The sequence below is a fragment of the Onychostoma macrolepis genome, chromosome 20 (assembly GCF_012432095.1).
Source record: "Onychostoma macrolepis isolate SWU-2019 chromosome 20, ASM1243209v1, whole genome shotgun sequence".
Taxonomy (NCBI): Eukaryota; Metazoa; Chordata; class Actinopteri; order Cypriniformes; family Cyprinidae; genus Onychostoma; species Onychostoma macrolepis.
Genome location: NC_081174.1, coordinates 18,410,286 through 18,428,768, shown reverse-complemented (window position 1 = coordinate 18,428,768; position 18,483 = coordinate 18,410,286). Strand labels below are relative to the sequence as shown.

General features: G+C 37.4%; 2 protein-coding genes across 6 annotated transcripts; both read right to left on the bottom strand.

Moving 5' to 3' along the window:
* Positions 1-911: 911 nt before the first annotated feature.
* On the bottom strand, positions 912-12,421 carry gpr176 (G protein-coupled receptor 176). Of its 5 annotated transcripts, XM_058756563.1 has the most exons (5): positions 7,453-7,587; positions 5,248-5,276; positions 4,149-4,175; positions 3,484-3,736; positions 912-2,384 (listed from the first exon to the last, which is right to left on the bottom strand). In XM_058756563.1, exons 2-5 carry the CDS (start codon positions 5,261-5,263, stop codon positions 1,232-1,234), a joined length of 1,449 nt encoding a protein of 482 aa, XP_058612546.1. In that variant the 5' UTR covers positions 5,264-5,276; positions 7,453-7,587; the 3' UTR covers positions 912-1,231. The 5 variants fall into 5 exon arrangements, with proteins under 5 accessions (XP_058612546.1, XP_058612547.1, XP_058612544.1 ...); XM_058756564.1 differs by lacking the exons at positions 4,149-4,175; positions 5,248-5,276; positions 7,453-7,587 and adding exons at positions 10,177-10,215; positions 12,284-12,421; XM_058756561.1 differs by lacking the exon at positions 5,248-5,276 and having other exon boundaries at positions 7,453-8,856.
* acot20 (acyl-CoA thioesterase 20) lies at positions 12,210-17,745 on the bottom strand. Its single transcript, XM_058756566.1, has 3 exons — positions 17,176-17,745; positions 16,705-16,907; positions 12,210-16,300 (listed from the first exon to the last, which is right to left on the bottom strand). Exons 1-3 carry the CDS (start codon positions 17,681-17,683, stop codon positions 15,695-15,697), a joined length of 1,317 nt encoding a protein of 438 aa, XP_058612549.1. The 5' UTR covers positions 17,684-17,745; the 3' UTR covers positions 12,210-15,694.
* Positions 17,746-18,483: the final 738 nt, after the last annotated feature.

The following is an 18,483-nucleotide window of genomic DNA, read 5'->3' as shown; positions in this document are numbered from 1 at the left end:
ATGCATTCTGTTTCCCAAGCAGATCTACAAATTTGCAAAATCTTGATAACAGCCCACTGTGATTGTTCTTAATGGTAAGCAAGTAAAATCTGAACACTTCAGTGCGATTAAATGTTTTTTCCTGAGAAACTCCAACAGTAATATTGAGTTTGCATATAAACCCACATTGGTTTTGGCACATTTTCTGCATTAAAATGAAGCACAAATTCATACACTGTACACCAGTGTATGTGGCAGCATGTTAGTTGCATCGTGAAACTGATTAAGATGTTCCCACATCTACTTTACATAGTAGTTTAAGTACTGACTGAACTCTTACACTACCATTAAAACGTTTGGGATTAGTAAGGTATTTTGTTTTTAGTTTTTATTTTTATTCAAGCATGCATTAAATTGATCAAAAGTGACAGCAAAAGACTTACAAGTTACAACAAAAAAAATCTATTTGAAATGAATGTTGTTCTTTTAAACTTTCCGTTCATCAAAAAAAAAAGTTAAAAAACTTTGGTAATAATAAATGTTTCCAAATGCCAAATCAGCATACTAGAATAATTTCTGAAGGATCATGTGATTTATCTTAAAATATATATTGAAATAGAAATCAGTAATATTATTTCACAATTTTAGTTTTTACTGTATTTTCGATCAAATAAATGCAGACTTGGAGAGCATAAGAGAATTCTTTCAAAAACACGAAAAAAAAATATGAATGGTAGTGAACAAAAAAGTCCATTTATAATCTATAATATTTTAATTTTGAGAGCAATACATTCAATTCTAACTAGCTGTTCAAGCGATCTGAAATAGATTATAGTGCTAAATAACATGTGGACAGTGGGGTGATATTTCAAGAAGTTAAGCAGGACACATTAGTCAGATTCAACACAGCATAGACGTATCTACATAAAAAATGATTGTGATTAATTTTATTGACCATTCCAACAAATGTCATACAATCCATGCCTACCTTACGTTTGTTTCTTGAATTTCCCGTGAAAGATCAATTTCCTGTTCTGTCAGTACATGGAGACAAAGGGATGTCTATTAAATCGTCCAAACAGACAGCAAGAGAGAGAATGTAAATTCCTCTTACTTCCTGCTGTAAACATATACTCTCCATGTCCTTCATTGATCTGCACTCACATAGAAAATCATCTCAAAATAACTTTAGATATAAAACACAAACTGTCTTAATTCTTGGCTTTTTTATGATTTGGTCCACTGCACTGTTTCATGGATCCACATTAGGGAAGGTACTAACTTTATTGTTTCTACTGATGCGTCTCTCGGGCCGAACTCTGGGCTGCTTGGTCTGGATCAGCTCCTCTGGTGTGTTACCCAACGGAGGAAGGAGCCTTTTCTTACTGTTCCTGGTTTCAGGCAGCCATTGTGGGGGCAGCTCAAATGGCCCAAAACCAAACTGTGTTGCATCCTCAGGGTCCGTGGGAGTCGCAGGGGCGACCTGTGAAGAGGAGTAGGCACATGACTGAATAGGGGAATGTTTTGGTAACACTAAGCCCTCTTCTTTTACCGCGTCCCCTGGCTGCGGCTGACGCAGCTCTCTTGCCGCCCCTCCGTTTCCACCCTGTCCTTCATCTTTGGGTTGAAAGTTGGCGGAGGCCACAGAGGAAATTTCATTCTCATCTTCTTCGTCCTCATTTGGTCTGAAGATCTGTTGTTGGCCGATATTGAACATCTCCAGGAGTTGACTACCAGAGCGAACAACAGTCTCGCCCCCTAGTGGTCCTACTTCAGCCAGACCCCCAACACTGACCATGTTCCTTCGGCTATAGCGGCGATGCAGGCGTGCTAGCATATCAAGAAGGCAACGCCGCACAGAACGGTTTACTGTGAGGAGAAACAGCGGGTTGGTGAGGAGAGAGACCTTCGGCAGCCACACGGCAGTCAGCTGTAACCAAGACGAGGCTTTAGTGGCCCCCAGCACTGAACGGTATATGACTAGAGCGGCGTAGGGAGTGCTGCACACCGCGAAGACTAGAACGATGGACAACAGTGTGGCGTGAAGTTCAGCCTCACGCTGAGACACATACGGGATGGAAATGCTGTTCTGTGGAGTGCGCAGCGCCGCAATGATCACTTTCTTCTTCTGGCTGGTGCTTAGTGCGCGGCGGATTAGTAGCATAGCTAGAAACACCACGGCTAGTGGTAAAATGAGTGTGGTGATGCTGTACGTGATCATATAAACCAGATGTCCAAGCGATTGGCCGTCAGAACAGGAAGAGGTGGCGTAGACATCCGTCACATTGCTTACAGCGAACACAGGGGCACTGGCTACCACCGCATGCACCCAGATGTAGATGACCAGGTCTCTGGATTTGGCATCTGATATCTTTCTCTCCAGTGGATACAGTGCTGAGTAGTACCTGGAAGCGAAACAGACAGAAGGCATCACTGCGCAGTCACATTATTTTGCAGAAATTTCAAATGCAAAAAGGTCCACTCCTGTTCTGATGGCCAAACGAAGCACAGCTCACACAGGAGCAGTTTTCAAACCAAGCAGCTTTCTGTTGGCTAATAATATTTGTTCAGGGACTGGACTCGACTAGTTGTGCTGAATTGTTTTGATTCACTAAAAAGAATCAACTCATACGAATCCTTCATTTAGGAATCAGTTGGAATACATGGTCATGCTAATGACTCTGATTCATTTAGAAGAACTAGTTCATAAGAGTCATTTATTTAGAGATCGGACTAAACAAGTAGTGCTGAATGGTTTTGAGTAAAAAGAAGCGACTCATAAGAGTCATTCGTTTGGGGGTCGGTTAGACTACACTGCTAAAAGAGTTTTGATTCAATTAAAGAGGCAGCTTTGCTTAAAGATCAGACTGTACTAGTTGTGCTGAATGGTTTAGACTCACTAAAATCTGACAACGCTAATTGTGTTAAATGTTTTTCGTTTAAATAGAATTGGTTTTTGAATAAGAACACTTCTGTTCCCAGACCTAGTTAAATCAATTACATAGCCTTGATACTGTCTAGAGGACTAAATTGTTTATAGAACAGCCAAAATGCTTTGTGTGTGCAAAAAAAATACATAAATCAATTTTTTAGACAGATTGAAATTCCCAAGAAAGAAAAAAGGAAATCAAAAATATATGGAAATCAGTATGTTTTATTGTGATGATTTGTGTCTGCATGTTGCATGTATGTTTTTTTTTTTCTGAAGTGAAAAAATGTTGGTCTCAAGAAAGGCTTCTGTGCTAAGCAAAATAAATTATTCAATGAACTGATAAAGGGTCTGGCGGAGTAGGTTGCTATGGAAGCACTAGTCTGTGAAACAGCTGGTGCCCATGGGTTGAGTACAACTGTAAGTGTTTTCAGAATTTCTCAAGCGATCATTCACAATATTATTATTTTGTTTAAATTATTGTTTGGTTGAGACCCTTAGTGACCTCAAATCTAAAGCAATTACACTTTAGTTCTTAGCAAAAGATGAGTGAATTAGTATGGATATCCACTCACCTATCCAGGGCAATGACAGCAAAGCTGAGCACAGTGGCAGAACAGAAAAGCCTGTGTAGGAACTTGATGGCTTTGCACAGCAGAAGCGTATGGACCCATAGGCAGCATAGGGGACTGGCACTCAAGGCTATGTCAAAGGGCACACACACCAACCCAGCACAAATGCCAGAACATGCTAGGTTCTTGATGAAGAGATTGGTGACAGACTTGAAGACATTGGTGTAGCAAGTGCACCACAACACGGCAGTATTGCCTGGGGACAAAGAGATGAAAAGGTTAAGGGTTACAAGCCTAGGTCAGTACCCAAGGACACAACTGAATGTGAGTGGGACATGAGCAGCCTGCATCTTATTGTCTACAGCAGTTCCCATGGCAATGAGGTACCTGAAGGTTGCACGATAATTTGAAGGGAAAGAAAGCCTTGTTCCCTTTGTGGTTCCTGTAAACAACATTATGGCATTCTTATACTGCCGTGAAGGACAAACAAGCCTCACAGCACAGGGTATGAAGATTTTAGGAAGAAGCAAATGCTTAGCATGCACAGGCACATAAAAACCAAGTGTTTGCAATACTGAGATGTTCACATGAGGTGAGACACTTGTTGGGTAAAGTAAATTTCCTCTTCTCTGAAAAAGCAAAAATTTTGGTTATAGTAAAGCACTTACAGTACAATGGAGGCGAATGGGTCCAATCTGTAAAACATTAAAATACTTGTTGCAATAGTAGCCAAAAAGATTTTTGTATTAAAGTATCACTGTTTTGTATAAAACTACATACAATTTATCAGCTAAAACCGTAAAGTTCCCGTAAAAATGATGATTTAACTTTACAGGTGAAATGATATACAAGTTTTAACCCAAGAATATACTTATAAGCTTCCAGATCTGGTCCTATTTACTTCCACTGTCCATGAGGGACAATTTAAAAGTCAAATGCTGTCCATTGAGCTTAACTTTTACTGAACCCAGAATATTCCTTGGCATGACACGTGACAACACAGCTGGTGTAGCTGATAAACACTTCCATAGTAGGCTTCATTTCTTCATACCATAGATAAGTATTTAAAACAATCAGGGAGAGCATGTAAAAAAGTTTCACTTGGGGCTAAATGGAAATGAAGCATGTCACTTCAAGTGGAAAACTACGCAAGATTAATTTACTTGGAAGAAATGATGCACGGACATGATGGAATTCACATGCCTTGAATTGAAATGGAGCCTGAGGTGATTCTCTTCTTGGATGTTGATGTGAACAGAGCACTTGGGTGACAGGTGCTCTCTAGCCAGACCTGTTATTACGCTTGACACACTTTCGGAAGGTGCATCTTTTTGCTTTTTGCCTTGTGACTTTCATCTTTTCCCATTACCATGCAGGTGTAACGGGCAAAGCACGGTGGAATCCATCTGCAGCTGCCTCTGTGTTATTATCCTGGTGACATTTTGAGTCCACACTGACAGTGCCGGACAATTGTCCATTTGTTCCCAGAAGTCTCCAGTACGCCCGTGGCTAACAGTGGTATTTAAACTTCACAGGGGTTCCATTAGTGGTTTCTCAACTCTTTCTAATAAGTTTGAGAGTTTTGAAGTATGAGAATAGATGTTGGCTGTTGGCTAACTTAGCTGTAATTATCATGTCTGATTAACCTTAATGATGGAAAATCAAACAAAAGTAATGAGATTGTCAGAACAGAAGATTGTCAAATCATGCTGTGTTTTTAAAGGGATAGTTCACCCAAAAATGAATATTCTGTCATCATTTACTCACCCTCATGTTGCTCCATAGATGTATATCTTCTGTAGAAACAAAGGAGGATATTTTGAAAGATGTCTTAGAGTGTTTCTGTCCAATCAATGAAGGACAATGGGGTCCAATATTGTTTCTGTTGCCCATCGACTTTCATGGTATGGACAAAAACATATTTTTTTCAAAATATTGATCATGAGGGTAAATGATAACAGAATTTTCCATTTCGGATGATATGTCCAGTCTTTGTCTGAGAATTATTCAATATGTATGCACTGGATGCATACGCAACAAACAGATATTGGAATATTGGCAATCAGAAAAACAACTGTATCTTTTCATTTGGAGTGCATGAGCCAAGCAGTCTGCCAAATGAACACCAAGGATAAAACTAGAGTGCAATAATGACTAACCCAGTGCCACAATGACTTTCCATAACAACAACGAATGTCTGAAATTCCTAACTTTTCTGAAACTTGAGCCCTAATCCAGTGCAGAAACAAATCATCAGATTACGGTCATTTACTAAGTGCTCTGCAGGCTAATTAGTCATGTGATGGCTCATTTGTTTAGAGTCTGACGAAATTGCCTCCCTCTGACGTAGTTCAGATAAAAACAAGCAGAACAAAAGGACATTATACTATAAACAATGCAAAAATCTCATTTACTGCGAGAAGGCTCTGAATACTCTATTTCCCCTTTCTCCAAATATTGCATCATTTCTATTGGTACGGAATACACTGCATTAAAGAAGATAAGATTATCAATAACGTTCTACAGCACCTATATGTAATCTGTGTGAACAAAAGTCAGTGTTTTTGTTCAAGGTAATATTGTCAAAGTGAGAGGCTGTTGTGTAGTAAAACGCCTCCTTTATAGAAACCTGGCATGTGACATTATACTGACTAAGGAAACATTACATATCTCTGTTGGTATTGGTCCAAGCATGAATGGTCCCAGTAAAAACATCCCATTTCTAAGTTTCTGTTTGTTGCATGATCGTTGGCTTCTAGATGTGATAATCATTTTGCTGCAATGTGTAAGAATTCACACAATCATCTTAACACATTTTCTTGGAAATGTCTCTGGAATGGTGAATCGTTTAAATAGCGCTGTTCTCTAATACAGTATGTTTTGTTTTTAGAAAGAAAAGAAAAAAACAAGCTGTTTGCATAAAGTGTCAACAACAGCAAAATAATTGTCATCAAAATGATCTGAATCTCAGCATAAGCTCTCCAGATGAATTGTGATGTACTGTAAAAATCTAAAATATGGACAGCTGCTAACTGAAAATGTTTGAGTAAATTGCTTAAGTTAACTAGTTGCAAGCATCTTGTGATTAAAATGTTGTTTCTACTAATTTAGAAAGATATAATCATGGATTATACAAAGGACACAATCACTGAGCCGAGATCAATAATTTAATAAACACATTCACAAAAGCAAACACAAAACTGCACTTCTCATATGCACCTTCATGTGCATGCAAAGAAGTCAACAGGTTATGAAAAAGAAAGCTAATCACACAAAGCAGCTATTTCAACATCAGCAATACCACAAAGAGATAAAACCTTAAGATGTAGGCCTATTTAATTCTTGCCATAAGTTCCCATACATAAATTTAAACAAAGGTTTGGGTATTCCCCACAGAATAAATTGTGTACTTTGAGGTATTAACACACACACACAAAAATATTGATTTTGTTTTGAATATTTAAGTAAAAAAATGACTCAAGTGCCACCTTGGCAACTTTTGTTGTTTTTCATTCATTTTAACATCAGGGCTTACACTGTACAGATTGTGAAAATAATTTTTTTCTGTAGCATGACTAATTACAACACCTGTGTCATCATTGTGTGAATGCCTTTGTTTACAATTTCTCACCTCTGGCTCGATATGAACATACACTGTAACATCTGCTAAAATGTGATTTATCACGGAAAATATAGCCTGTGAGATCATGTTTGTTAAATTTTCACATTCCAAATATAATTTGTGCCCCAACTGTAACCTTTAGAGTGGTTATCCATTCATACGCACCGAGCAATTCGCCATTAATTTATAATAGGCTCAAACTGGATAATGCAGTTTATCACATCAATTAACCAGTTATATGTGATTGTTTGTTTTATTAAAATATATTTAGGGATGAAGCCAGTGCAGCCCCCCCACACATTTGCTGATGAACAGCCAAACATTTTTAATTCCCGTGTTCGTCTACTTACTCAGAAGGGAGCCGATAAGGATGAAAACTTGAATGGTGGTAGTGAAATCCTTGTAAGCTCTTTCCTGCGCCTGCAGGATCTCCTCCGGTCGTGCCACCTCTTTATCCTGAGCATCACCCCACAGACCCACCGGAGACGACGCGTTTAGGAAACCCAGATTCGACGCGTTTAGGAAACCCAGGTTCGACGCGTTTAAACTTGTGGTTCCGTTTTCTGACAGAGGAAACCAGCTCTCCGCGTTATCAGCCTCCATCATCATTCATATCTGAGGCGCCACTATAATTCTTCGGCTCAGGTCTCGCCGCGCGCACGTTCTTGGTGAACAGAGCTCGAGCGTTATGATTTTGTGTCCATCATGATTAACACGCGAGTTTACTCCAGGTCATCAAAATCATCGAAAACGTAAAACATTTTGGAAAAACGCTGGACGGAGATCTTTCACGATAATAACATGTCCCAGACTGGACTGCATATTGCAGATTTGGTTAAAATTGCATTACGTCTTTACCTTGTCGCTAATCAACTGCCTTTTCAGAATCGCGATATTTAAAAGAATGTTTCGGATATAAAAAGGCATAATTTTGTTTTCACAGCACAGATCACATATATATGTCATTGATGGAGCGATAGCCTACGACAGTGACGGCGACGTTCACGCTCGCCTCAACACTCAACTTCATTTCATTAGCCATGTAAATAGACGAACATAAGATGAAATAATAGTGGTTACATACAATACTTCGCGTGCATTTGGTTACTGAAATATGCAACTGTATGCGAATAATAATGCCTACACGGTGTACGATAACCTATAGAGAATATGCCAGAGAAATTACCAACATACCCGTATGAGATCGTTATGAATGATCATAGCCAGATCCGAGTGCCAAAAAACGATTTTGGTAAACGCACATCACGCTAAATATCGTGTCAGTGGATGATCTGACAACTGGGCTTTAGCGAACAGGCTTCATTGCGAGTGACAATAGCGCTTTATTTCTTCAAATGAACGGTGGGCGCTTACAATAAAACGTCACCGTATCCGTCTGTTACGGCGTCTTGGAGAGGCGCGTGAGAACTTCAACCAGAGGTTTGGATGGAGCCTGTATTTGGCCAGATACTGCTCCAGACACGCACTGCATGCGAACAAAGCAACGCCTGTTAAGGTATTAACAGTATTCTCAAACACGTTATTTTATCAGTTTTCATTATTGTTAAGTGAATAATTCATTGTGAGCAAAACGCCAGCATGAAGCCTATACCGAATTCACAAATTAAACTATTCCTTGCAGAGTGTGCAAACCTCACACTGCACTGAATTTGTCTACGTGTTGCTTTTGTTTGCTCGTTTCTATAATAGGAAGGCTAGCGGTCCTTGGTCAGGGGAAATTTTAGACAACCCATGAGGAATCTCTAAAGCCTGCATGAAATTAGACTGGGGCTAGTTGTCACACAAGGATGTTGTCAGAAGGGTTAAGCAATATTTCAGTAACTAAAAGGCTTGGAGTCAAAAGTCCAATTACACAAATGTGTGGTGTTTTCAAGAAGTGTTTTTCGTTTTCACCTAATTCAAAACTACATGTGAATTCTACATCTAATAATAAAGTGATCCACATGCTGCTCCAGCATTGTGATTTTGCAGCAAAAAGGCCATAAAACGATTTAAAAATCATTTAAACAAAAAGTTCAATTAATTAAGTCAATCCAGTACAATATATAACTGTAGTAAAACATTTTTGTAGCTTAGTAAGCTTTTTTCTTGATCCTGTCTATTTCACTTCTTCCATGTTAATCAAATCTGATTTAATATTTATTTTCTTTGACCGTGATTGTAATTAAAGGATACTATAATATTCTGGCACTAGATATCATCTTCTATTCAGACATAAAGGGACTTTCCTCATGCTAATAAATTCTGACATTGTCCAGTGACTATACATAATACTAAAATATAAGTTCATGAATAGAGCGAAAGAGCTCTGAAGCTCACAATGATACAGGCCCTATAGAAAATAATGACACAGCTAATAACCAATCCTTAGCTTTCATTACCATAATACAGTTTTGTTGCAGATTCTGTTGTAGAGCTTATATTGTCATCCACATCAGTAATTCTTTGTTTTTATCTCGGTAATTGGCTAGAAAACATTTTTTTTTTTTACACGTATTTAACATGTTTGGTCATGTTTACATGTTTCTGCAAAACTGTGAAGACTTTTAAATGTTATTACCATTATTTTATTCACCTTTGGACTATTTATATTCAAATACATTTTTTAATTATCATGCGATTCCACACAAAAGAACACAACCATCAATTCATAGGAATGCCATGCACTGCAGGTTGACAGCTAGTAACAGCTCCTCTGTAAATATAAAAAGAATCTTTTCCAGTTAATCAACATGCAAGAACTCTTAAGAGATTCTCCTCTTAAGTAGTCCGGGTTAAACGACATGGCCCTCTGGAGTGCGTCCTTATCACAGTGCTCTCTAAAATATTTGCAATAAGTACCACTGGAGCTCTGCACAGAGAGGATCTCAATCATTTTCATGTTTAAAAAAAAAAAAAAACACTTCTGAATCAGAAAGAAAACAATCATCTGCATTCATCCAGTGAGATTCGCTTTCATGTATTTGTGCAATGTGATATAATGGCTGCTATGCTGCAACAAACTTAAAGGGACAGTTAGTTAAATTTTTTTAATTTTGTCATAATGCACTCACCATCATGTTGTTCCAAACCCATATGACTTTATTTCTTCTCTGGAATACAAAAGCAGATATTTTGTAAAACGTTTTGCCTTCCATTGTATGAAAAAAAAAAACATCTTGAGGGTTGAAAGTAAATGACAATTTTCATTTATGAGTGAACTACACCTTAAAATCATATAGTATAAATACAATGCTAAATACAATAGTAAAGTTTAGCATTGTTGAGGCACAGAATGATTAATTTGGATTATGGCTTCCTAATAATCATTTGTGGATGTTGTCTAATATCCCACTGACCAGCTTATATAGTGGTGTGAAAAAGTGTTGGCCCCCTTCCTAATTTTTAAAATTTTTGCATGTTTGTCACACTTTAATGTTTCAGATCATCAAACAAATTTAAATATTAATCAAAGATAACAAGTAAACACAACTTGCAGTTTTTATTATGAAGGGAAAACTAAATCCCAGCAGGCACACAACAGGCACACAACGTCATAAGATGTTGATATTTGGTTACATTTCGGTTGCGACGTCGGGTGACCAGAATTCAATGTAAATTCAACGTCTAATGTCAATGTTAAATTGATGTCCAATACCGACGTCAGCTGATGTTGAGATTTTGTTGTTTTTAGGTTGTGCAACCAAGATCCAACATTAAGTCAACGTCAAATTGACGTCAAATATTCACGTCAAATTAGTGCTTGCCCCCTCCTATTAAATCATGAAAGAACTGTGATTAACCACATTATTTTAGAAAGCTGAGTTAAATTTCACTAGCCAAACCCAGGCCTGATTACTGACAGACCTGTTGAATCAAGAAATCGCTTAAATAGAACCTGTCTGACAAAGTGAAGCATGCTTAAAGAGCAACACATCATTCCACGATCTTAAAAAATTCATAAACAGACGAGAAACAAAATAGTTGACATGTATCAGTCTGGAAAGGGTTATAAAGCCCTTTCTAAGGCTTTGGGACTCCAGCGAACCATGGTCAGAGCCATTATCCACAAATGGAGAAAACTTGGAACAGTGGTGAACCTTCCCAGGAGTGGTCGGCCTACCAAAATTACTCCAAGAGCACAAAGACGACTCATCCAGGAGGTCATGAAAGAACCCAGAACAACATCTAAAGAACTGCAGGCCTCACTTGCCTCAATTAAGGTCAGTGTTCATGAGAAAGAGACTGGGCAAAAACAGCATCCATGGGAGAGTTCCAAGGCAAAAGCCATTGTTGACCAAAAAGAACACAAAGGCTCGTCTCACATTTGCCAAAAAATATCTTGATTATCCCCAAGACTTCTGGGCAAATATTCTGTGGACTGATGCGACAAAAGTTGAACTTTTTGGAAGGTGTGTGTCCTGTTAACATCTGGCATAAAACCAACACAGCATTTCATAAAAAGAACATCATACCAACAGTCAAACATGGTGGTGGTAGTGTGATGGTCTGAGGCTGCTTTGCAGCTTCAGAACCTGGATGACTTGCCATAATTGATGGAACCATGAATTCTGCACTCTATCAGAAAATCCTGAAGGAGAATGTCCGGCCATCTGTTCGTGACCTCAAGCTCGAGCGCACTTGGGTTATGCAGCAGGACGATGATTTCAAACACAGCAGCATGTCCACCTCTGAATGTCTCAAGAAAAACAAAATGAAGGTTTTGGAGTGGCCAAATCAAAGTCTGGACTTAAATCCAATTGAAATGCTGTGGCATGACCTTAAACAGTCCATTTCCTGCTCGAAAACCCTCCAATGTGGCTGAATTAAAACAATTCTGCAAAGATGAGTGGGCCAAAATTCCTCCACAGCGATGTAACAGACTAATTGCCAGTTATCGCAAACACTTGATTACTGCAAAGGGTGGCACAACCAGTTATTAGATTTAGGGGGCAATTACTTTTTCACATAGGGCCATGTTACTTCATAATAAAAACTTCATTACATTACATTAAAGTGTGACATGCAAAAAAAAAAAAAAAAAAAATCAGGAAGGGGGGCCAACACTTTTTCACACCACTGTATATATAAAATTACGCACATAATCTTAAGATATTTAGTTGTATTTTATTGGAAGTTACGGGTAAAACATAAAAGTCTAAGGTACATACAGTAACTCACTTGTAAGCAATGCCCATAGTTGCACTTCTCCTTCACAGTGTCTGCACCTTGATGGAATGTTTATCTAAACATAAATATTCTGCAAGAAAGAAAAGATTCGGGAGAAAAACTGCCTGTATTTCCCCTCTACTAAGGCTGAAGGTGTCATCGAGGCTTATTTTAAATGAAGACACCAGAGGCTGTACAATAAAACAGATGTACTGTAGAAATACAGAGAGAATACAACAGGAATGCAAATACACAGTAAGTAAAGTATTATCACCACTATTAATGCGTTTGATTAGCTTAAAATCAGTGTTCAGTTATATTGCAAAAATGTGGCTAAGCAGTGAAAGTGCACTACCATTCAAAATATATATATATATATATATTTTTTTTTTTAAGAAATGAATTTTTATTTAGCAAGGATGCTTTAAATTAATAGTGGCATTAAAGAATTCTACTTTATTAATTGAGCATTGGCACAACAAGAATATAACATTTTAAAACACATTCTAATAGAAAAGAGTTATTTTAAATTGTAATAATATTTCACAATATTAATGAAAGAAAATAATCTTACTAACCCCAAACTCACGGTAATGTTTGATAACATTTATCCAAATGAGTTTGATTTTACAAACAACTTCTCCATACTCTGTATGATATAAACATAGGATTATGAAGCAAATCATACATGTGCTTCGTTCAATTTGATCTTTTTGATAACTACGTTAGAAATTACAGTAATTCAAGTCAACATTAATGGAATATCATGACTATGCTATGAATGTACAGTCATGGCCAAAAATATCGGCACCCTTGGTAAATATGATCAAAGGCGGTGAAAATTAGGCTGCATTGTTAATCCTTTTGATATTTTATTTAAAAAAATTCACAAACCTTTCATTGGATAATAATGAATTTAAAATACACGTTGGACACAATTACTGGCACCCCTAGAAATTTTTATGAGTAAAATATCTCTGAAGTATATTCCCATTCATATTCATAATTTTGAGCACTCCAGGGTGCACTCCACACACAATCGTGGACACACTTTAGATTTACTCATCAGTAGAGGTCTAAACATTTCATCCATTGTTATTAAGCACTATCTGATCACTTCTGTATTTTCTTTGATATATTGATCTCTGTTACCACTGAATCTAGATCTGTCTCTGTCAGAAAGAGATGCATTAACGAGAACACTAGTGCGCTATTTATGAAGGCTATATCTTTAACACCAAGCATTTCTGCAGACTCTGTTGATCTTCTCCTGGATTGTTTTAACTCAAAAGTTAAGAATGTTATTGATGATATTGCTCCGACAAGGGTCTGCAAGAAGAATGGCAGACAAAAATCACCATGGAGAAAATCAACAGCAGTTCAGAGTATGAAAAGACAATGCAGAAAAGCTGAGCGGATGTGGCGGAAGACAAAACTTGAAATTCACTATAGCATCTATAAAGACAGCCTTCATGCTTTCAATGTGGAACTAGCCACAGTTAGACAAACCTTCTTCTCAAACCTTATAAACAGTGACTTAAACAACACTCGCACTCTTTTTGCTACTGTGGAGAGACTGACAAACCGTCAGAGGTCACACAGATTTGACCGCAATTTCAAAAAGAAGTGACTATGTCTGTTTTTGAAGCAATTGATAGCAAAATTTTGAAAGAAATAGTACAGCACCTTACATCGTCAACATGCTATCTTGACACACTTCCCACATCTTTTTTCAAAAGTGTGCTTAACTGTTTAGAAGCAGATCTCTTAGAAGTGGTGAACGCCTCACTTCTTTCTGGGACTTTTCCAAACTCCCTGAAAACTGCAGTTGTTAAGCCCCTTCTGAAAAAACGCAATCTTGATAACACCATGTTGAACAACTATAGACCAATATCAAATCTTCCTTTCATAGGTAAGATTATTGAAAAGGTAGTTTTTAATCGGCTGAACAAATACTTAAACTCAAATGGATACCTGGACAATTTTCAATCTGGTTTCTGAGCACATCATAGCACATCATAGCACAGAGACCGCGCTCATTAAGATAATAAATGATATTCACTTCAATTCTGATTCTGGCAAAATATCAGTGCTGTAAGCTCTAATCATCAAAAATAAAACAAAAAAAACTTTTGAAATGTTTTACTTTACATGCAATGAATCTAAAATATATGAAAGTTTCACTTTTTGAAATAACTTGCAAGAAAAAATGAACTTTTCCACAACATTCTAATTTATTGAGATGCACCTGTATATGCTCCCAATAAGTCAAATAATGAGAAAGAACCAAATTGCCTATCACAGCTATGCTGATGATACCCAGATTTACCTAGCCTTATCTCTAAATGACTATAGCCCCATTGACTCCCTCTGCCAATGCATTGATGAAATAAACTGTTGGATGTGCCAGAACTTTCTTCAGTTAAACAAGGAGAAAACTGAAGTCATTGCATTTGGAAACAAAGATGAAGTTCTCAAGGTGAATGCATACCTTGACTCTAGGGGTCAATAAAAACCAAGTCAAAAATCTTGGGGTGTTTCTGGAGACAGACCTTAGTTTTAGTAGTCATGTCAAAGCAGTAACTAAATCAGCATACTATCATCTCAAAAACATTGCAAGAATTAGATGTTTTGTTTCCAGTCAAGACTTAGAGAAACTTGTTCATGCCTTTATCACCAGCAGGGTGGATTATTGTAATGGTCTCCTCACCGGCCTTCCAAAGAAGACCATTAGACAGCTGCAGCTCATCCAGAACGCTGCTGCCAGGATTCTGACTAGAACCAGAAAATCTGAGCATATCACACCAGTCCTCAGGTGCTTACACTGGCTTCCAGTTACATTTAGGATTGATTTTAAAGTACTTTTACTCGTTTATAAATCTCTCAAGGACCTAAATACATTGGAGATATGCTCACTGAATATAAACCTAACAGACCACTCAGATCATTAGGATCGTGTCAGTTAGAAATACCAAGGGTTTACACAAAACAAGGGGAATCCGCTTTTAGCTATTATGCCGCCCGCAGTTGGAACCAGCTTCCAGAAGAGATCAGATGTGCTAAAACATTAGCCACATTTAAATCCAGACTCAAAACTCATCTGTTTAGCTGTGCATTTATTGAATGAGCACTGTGCTACGTCCGAACTGATTGCACTATGTATAATCATTTTCTATTCTTAAATGTTTTAAATTCTTTTTAAATCAATTTTTAAATCACTTTATTTTTATTGTTGTGATTATTATTATTTTTAATTCCTTGTTATTATTATTATTTTTAATGACTATTTCACTTCCTTTTATGTAAAGCACTTTGAATTACCACTGTGTATGAAATGTGCTATACAAATAAACTTTCCTTGCCTTCTTTGATCATATTTACCAATGGTTCCGATATTTTTGGCCATGACTGTACATGCCCTTTTTACAGCATAGATTTGCAGTTGTGATTAGTAGCTTCTAAGTGTTTCTTGAAGAAATTCAAAATCCTCTTCCACGCATCCAGCTGTGCCTCTGAATGAGCCTTAGGTTCCCCGCCAAAATAAACCACTTGGTTAGCTACACCATGAAAATTAGCAAGACAAAAGGGCATATAGGGCACCTCAATAAAGTGACCCGCTTTTTCATACCTCACCAATTCGTAATTATTTTTCCCATGTGTTTCGAGTCTGTCACATGCTAGTTTTGCATAATAGGCACTTTGCCAATTCCTGTCAGCTTCTGACATTATAAACATGAAATTACCAGAGGCACGTTCAATGGGAATAACGCTAGGAAGGCCTTCTTCTGACATCGGGTCATTCATAACATCCCCAATATCCACAAAGCCCGATGGTGTCATTTTTGTTCTCTTAACATCGAACATGAGGGGTGGAACACAGATGTCCTTGTAGTAGATGGGAACCAAAGTATTGGCATTGCATCCATTGATCCAAACAGTAGCTGATATACCAGGCAGGAACGTTGCCATCGCCAAAGCGAGATCTCCACTCTTTGATATGGACACTAGGCCAATTTTTTGATCTTTGACCTTTGAATGAAAAAAAAAGACAAGCATAAGACAAACTTAAATAGAAATAAAATAAAATTGTACCTTATTTTATTTCAAATAGCTGCCAACACAACATGTATCACTTTCATTTAATTTAAATTGGTGCACTAAAACTAATTCAACAAAAAATGTAAAAAAAACTATAGGCATTTAAAAAAAAAATCTAATAAAAATCTCAAAAAGACAACAAAATTGATAAAACTAAACAAAAAACTTACTAGAAAAATTAAAATCTATTTAAAATATTACTAAAAACTTTAATGATCTCAGTGAGACACTAAAATAACACTGATTCTAATAAATCTACCATTGTAAAGTGCTTCATTTTATTTAGAAATCATAAGAAGTAACAAGAATACATATGAATGGTTGCACATACTAACCTCTGGTTGTTGACGTAGGAAATCTATACCTTCTTCAAAGTACTCCAGGTGAAATCTGTCAGCTCTTTTGGGTAAATCTTGGTAACCTTGGAAAGCCAAGGCTAAAACAGCAAAGTTTCTCTTTGCCAACAGAGCTGCCCTCAACTCAAAAGGACCTCCTCTAAATACATTTGTATCCAAAATTCCAGGAAATGGTCCTTTACCTAAAAAAATTAATAAAATTATATCAGCATTAAAAACTCTATTTTTACCACAGGGAGGCGCTACTAGAAAATGGCCAACAACTTCGGTATCTGTTATCGGAGTTGTCCGAGTTAATTTAATGTTTTATTAAAAAGAGACTCTTTAATGAGTAATTTTACACTTCAGACTTTATAAGAGCAGCATAACCTGCTGAATTATAATGACCGTTTTAATTGCCTATACGGACTGCTATATGAATGACTGCTTTAATACAGCTACATAACTGACCAGGTGGCATAAACAGAGTTCCTCTGATCCTGCCTTCTTTTACAGGGATTCTCCGGACATCATCGGTCAAGCAGTGTCTTTCGTTTGTCACTTTGGCCACGACTTTATCGTCTCTGACGACCTCAATGTCAACGAGAGCAGGACGCGTCACGTCTGTGTGTATAAACTTGCAGTCAACGTCTGCTTTCAGTGCCCAGAATAAGCCCATTGGTTCAACTCCCGTAAAGCTGCCACCAAGAGAAGGGTCGCGGCTGAGGTCAACTTGACCACTATCGTCTGCTTTGTAGACGGCAGAAGCTTGGAAAACACGTCCCGTTTCATCAGTGATTTTAGAGCGCAGATCCACGCGTTGTTGGGGTTTTAAGCCACTCACGGTCGTGTGCACTGGGTCTTCAAAAGAGCACTTATAACTGGGCAAAAGCCTAATGCTGACCCCCGAAGTGTAGTGCATTTTTGCAAAAGTGTTTCTTGCGAAAGGGGTAAACACGTACTTTAGCACCGAAAACATCTTGTCTGTGTGACTTTTTCTGCAGCAAAGTACGTTGTTACTGCCTTCTAGCGTTCGGAGTAAACCCGGAAATGAACAACAATACTGCGTGAAAAGTAATACACATATTGGCCGTTTCTCAAACGGAAGGCTGCATCCTCCGGAGGTCGCATTTGTAGGCTGCATACGTCACAAAGAAGATCTTATTTTAGTATATTAATAGTTATAAATTTGACCATTATTCTTAGTTAAGTGTAAATTGTTGTAATATGCTTTTGACTCGCAAATGTAATGCTCAGTTAACTGAAATAAACCAGGCTTGATGCCGTATGCAGCCTACAAATGCGACCTCCGGAGGATGCAGCCTTCCGTTTGAGAAACGGCCTTATTGAGGTATTAGACCTCTCTCTCTCTCTCTCTTTTATTTTTTAAAATAAATTTATTTTTCTGTTTTCAGCGACATGTAATTCTCAAAACATGATATTTTCCCCCGTTTTTCCTCTTTTGTTTTATAGCATAAATAAATGTCGTTATATTAACACTGGCAGAAATTATAATAGAAATAAATTAATCTAAAATATTTTCCAACGTTCACAAAAACACTTATTTCCCTGTTTTCGGCAACTTGTAACTTTCAAAACTTGATACTTTTTCAGTTTACATTGCTTTTAATCTCCGTTTTTCCTCTTGTTTTATATAGTCTCAAGCTAAATTAAATAAATAAATAGATAACTTTCATTATTTAAAACTCTGACAAAACAAAGAAGAATGATAATAGAAATAAATTAATCTAAAATATTTTCCAACGTTTACAAAACATT